Source organism: Malus sylvestris, chromosome 6 (genome assembly GCF_916048215.2).
Source record: "Malus sylvestris chromosome 6, drMalSylv7.2, whole genome shotgun sequence".
Taxonomy (NCBI): Eukaryota; Viridiplantae; Streptophyta; class Magnoliopsida; order Rosales; family Rosaceae; genus Malus; species Malus sylvestris.
The window spans coordinates 928,846-933,172 of record NC_062265.1 but is presented as its reverse complement, the minus strand read 5'-3'; the positions used below and the strand labels follow the sequence as shown (position 1 = coordinate 933,172).

Genomic DNA, 4,327 nt, shown 5'->3' with positions numbered 1-4,327 from the left:
TAAAACACGTGGTGTACCATTTGTGTTCCCATCATAATGAAAAATTTGTCCACACGAGCCATCGTGAACTTAAGAAGACGGGCGTAAGAAAATGATAATTCAAGTTAATGGTCTGTCTAGCATCACTCATGAAAAAATCAAGAGTTGAAATTAGGTTAAATAAGAGACAGTTGTCAAAGGGAGGGGTGGAGTCACAGCGTAGGCTGGGCAATGGCTCTTTCGGCACTGCGTGGTCCCTCGTATATTTAATCAAATTTTAAAGGTTTTAACCTCCACCTTTGGAGCCAGTTTTCCTGGTTTGAACCCTCTCCTTTCCTGAGCCCAAGCCTGAGAGTGAGATCCATTGCCGATACCGCTTGCAGTTGCAGATCTCCACAGCTCCAACTTCTTCACCTCCAACGGTAATCCAATACTCTCTTTCTCGCTCTCTCTCACACACACAGAGATGGCAGATATGTATTACTTAATCGAATGAATGAATCTTGTTCAACTTAATTTCCTATGGCTCTTGGAGCGTTACCCAGCTCAGATCTGTAGTCATTGTGATACTGTTGCTCTCAGTTTAGACCATGGAATTGCGATATGAGTTCCTCTTTCGTTCGAATTGTTTACATACCTAAATCGGACTCGCGAGCTCATCAATTTTGGTTTTCTAGTGAGTAATTAGTGAATTTGAATTGTTGAAGTGAATTTGAATTGTTGAAATACAGTTTCACTATTTGATTGCAGAAAGTGAATCTTTTAAGTTTGAGATTACTTTCGTTATGGACGGAATTTACAAATTCAGCATAGATTGTTGCTTCCATGCTGAAAATGTTGCAGTTGCCCTTATAATAATTGTTTGAGTCTTATACACAAAGGGCATCTGAAAACCCTAGCTTAAGATACTGTGTTGTAGCTTGATAGTAATATCTGCAACAAGGATGCATGTATTGATTTTATCTTTCATTTTTCTGTAATGCCTCTGCAGCCAGAACCTTAATTCCAAGCCAAGTTGGTTCTGCTGGTCCTTCGAATAATGAACTCAAATCTCAGCAACAATGCACCGGCCAACAGTGTGCTTGGTTCATCTGTGTGCCATAAGCAATCCACATTACCGGTAAAAAAGGTGGTGTTGAGAGATGTACAGAACGATAATAGAAGCTGTACGCCTAGTTATCCTGAGAATTCTTTTCTAGGACGGCTGCTCGCAGATCCAATTAAGGTTTCTGGAACTAAGATACTCAGCCCTGAGTTTGCGCGGAGCCCTCCTTGCCACCAGTTCACGAGGATCAGCGATCCAAGTGATCATCTCATGCATGGTGGGGTTGTGAAGAAGTTAGACTCAGAACTAGGAAAGCGAAGAGCTCAAGGTGTTAAGGAAGATTGCCTAAATTTCAAACGACATTGTTCGCAAAAGGCGCCAGACCTACCTAAAGAAAGAAACAAGAAGCAAGAGTTAGAGACATCTTGTATACCTGCATTTTCACCAACGCATTGGGCTTCTCCGATTAAATTCTCACCTAGTAGACCACCAGTTCCAAATTTTCTTAGAAAGTCTAGTAATGGCCTTCCAGCTGCTAATTCCAAGCACCTTAGATTTACTCCTGAATCTGAAGTTCCCCAGTCAGTTCTTTCTGAGAGGAACCGTGATGAGGAAAGGACAGAACGGTTTCTACATCTGCAGAACCTCTTGAAACACTTTGACGAGTCTGATCAGAGCGAATATCTCCAGCGTATGTCACTGTTTTCTGGCAATGCTTCTTTAAGATAAAATTTTGCTCTACTAAATGTTTCCAGTACTGAAAATCTCCTTGTTCTGAATGTGTTATCAGTGCTTCGTTGTTTACCTTCATCCGAGCTTAGCAGACATGCCGTTGAGCTAGAGAAAAGATCGATGCAGCTATCAGTTGAGGAAGGTAATCCTACGCAAATGTGTGCTATGATTCACAGTTTAATGCTTGCTCTCGGATCCTCCCTTTGATTTCTTTAATTAAATCACTTCTAGTAATCAATGCATATTATGCAGCAAAAGAGATCCAAAAGATGAAAGCTCTAAATATATTGGGGAAGTGAAAAGCATTCAAAACACATTTGTATCGTTAGCTGTGAAGTTCATATTGAGAAACTGACGCTGCCTCGTCTACTACAATATGTCACTCATGGCGTTTTCTCCAACAAGAGCAACAGGTAGGGTTTTACTCTTACCTGTGTGTATTATCTCAATTCAATTCGTCACTGCTCCAAAATTGTCCAGACTACATAGACCTTTGTTTTCACATTTTTGGTGTCTTTTCTACGGCACAAGAGGTTGTAATTCTTTGCTTCAGTTTTGATTAGGTTCGATGTTTTAGACAAACAATTTTTTATATAATGATAAACTAGAAGTCTCACAGGCAGAGACTTGTACGTCAAGTGGTTAAGAGCGTTTACCCTTGTTTCGAGGTCTTTTATTCAAATTTCATTCTCCAGTATCGCTTGTATCAAAAAAAGAAACGTCACACATGCTATACATGTGAGAATGACAGTTACTACACGAGGAATCGAGAGTTTAAATCGGACAATAGTTGTTTAATTATAGACCAACAAAAAGAAGAAAAATCTAAATGAGCTTATGGAGCGAAGCAAGAGCCATGAAAGTGATTTTTTTCTGGTGGGTGTTTGATGTAACAAAATTGGAGTGGGCGAGAGAGGCTTTTGTGGCTAACCTCACCTCACGGCCCATTCCAACCTTATCAGCATATTGGCTGTATTTGGCAGCCTTCACACACACTACTTTTCTAATATTATTTTTTGGAGTTTTTTAGGTTACTGCGTTGGCCCATTTAGTTTTTGTGTTGTCAGGTTGCCAATTTGGTTATTGTGTTTGTTTTTAATTTATTTTGTAATAATCAATTTTGTTTAAGATTTCTAGAATTATGAATGGATACTGTCTTAGATTAGCTAACGAGGCCAATACGAGGATCAAATTAGTCAAATCGAAAACATATGGATTAAATTAATTTTTTATTAAGATAATATATTTATATTACTGGTGATCATTATGTTATGTTACAAAATGAGTCAATCAAGAAAATTTAGTGTCAACTCGTCATTTACGGAAGTCGAACCTAATACTCTTTATAATTAATAAAAGTATCACTAAATTGTAGTACGAAGTGATATTGTTCGTTTTTTGTAAAAACTAGCTAAGAGCATCCTTAAGAGAAAGCACTAAATTTTATGTTAAACGAGCAAGTGAACTGTATCAAAAAAATTCCAGTAACTACTCAGTTTAACTTTTTATGTCGAAATTTTAAGAGACTTTGAATATGTTTTATTATTAACAAACCCAATCTACTCGTTTCATTAAAAAAAAAAACAAAAAAACTCCACTAGTTTTATTTTTTTTTAATATTTAACAGGTGAATTTTGCTCTCTAAATTTCAAGAATGATTGCTCCTTTGCTATAATTAAATAGTCTTTTACAACATTTATTAGAGAGAAATTTCATAAATATAACTTTTTTTTAATAAACGATATTATCAGCACTAAAAGAGAGAATGTGGGCTTAGTCTCATAATGAGTTAACAATTATGTGGTTCAATTCGCCTTTGGCGAAAATCGAGCGTAAGACCTCTCACTTACAAGTGAGGAGAAATATCACTAAATAGTAATACTATGTGGCTAAATTTAACTTTTTAAAATAATAGAAACTTTTCAATATGTCGAGAACACGGCTTAGCCTACTAATATCATAATATTATTAACTGATTGAAAATTTATCTCATAATATAATGACACTTAATGCACAAAACCATATTTCTAACCCATTAAAAATCTCTTCTAAGAGTTTTGATTGTTTTATATAAATCTTCAAGAGATGCCTCTAATAAACCACCAAAATAGGGTGTTGTAACTTGTAATTCAAGTTTTCAAAGCACATCCCAGAATCAGATAGTCTTTATGTAATTACAAAGAGCACACGTTTCAAGGTGTTTATCGTATACGTGGCGTCGTAGGAGCGTACAATGTCAGCCGGCATCAGTGGTTGCGCATTGATGTTAGCAAAACACCAAAACTAGGATAAGGAAGGATGAATGCATGACGTTCTCAATTTTTTTCCACCTTGATCTCTGTCTTTTTGCGATTACCATACAAAATATCAGCGACGTATCGCAATATATCGCATACCTGCACGCTAATATTGGTTCTTGTCGTTTGAATGATTTTTCACTTGTACCTAATTATTAATATAATTATATGTAAGGTGGACTTATATTTTTATATTTGAAATTGATAAAGTGTTTTTTTTTTAATTTTTAAAGGAAAACAATTGGTGACAAGTCACAATTATCTATTCCTTTAG

At 36.2% G+C, this 4,327-nt stretch overlaps 1 protein-coding gene across 1 annotated transcript; it reads left to right on the top strand.

Moving 5' to 3' along the window:
- Positions 1-202: 202 nt before the first annotated feature.
- LOC126625295 (uncharacterized) lies at positions 203-2,394 on the top strand. Its single transcript, XM_050294383.1, has 4 exons — positions 203-401; positions 971-1,715; positions 1,815-1,898; positions 2,009-2,394. Exons 2-4 carry the CDS (start codon positions 1,019-1,021, stop codon positions 2,053-2,055), a joined length of 828 nt encoding a protein of 275 aa, XP_050150340.1. The 5' UTR covers positions 203-401; positions 971-1,018; the 3' UTR covers positions 2,056-2,394.
- The last annotated feature ends 1,933 nt before the right edge of the window (positions 2,395-4,327 follow it).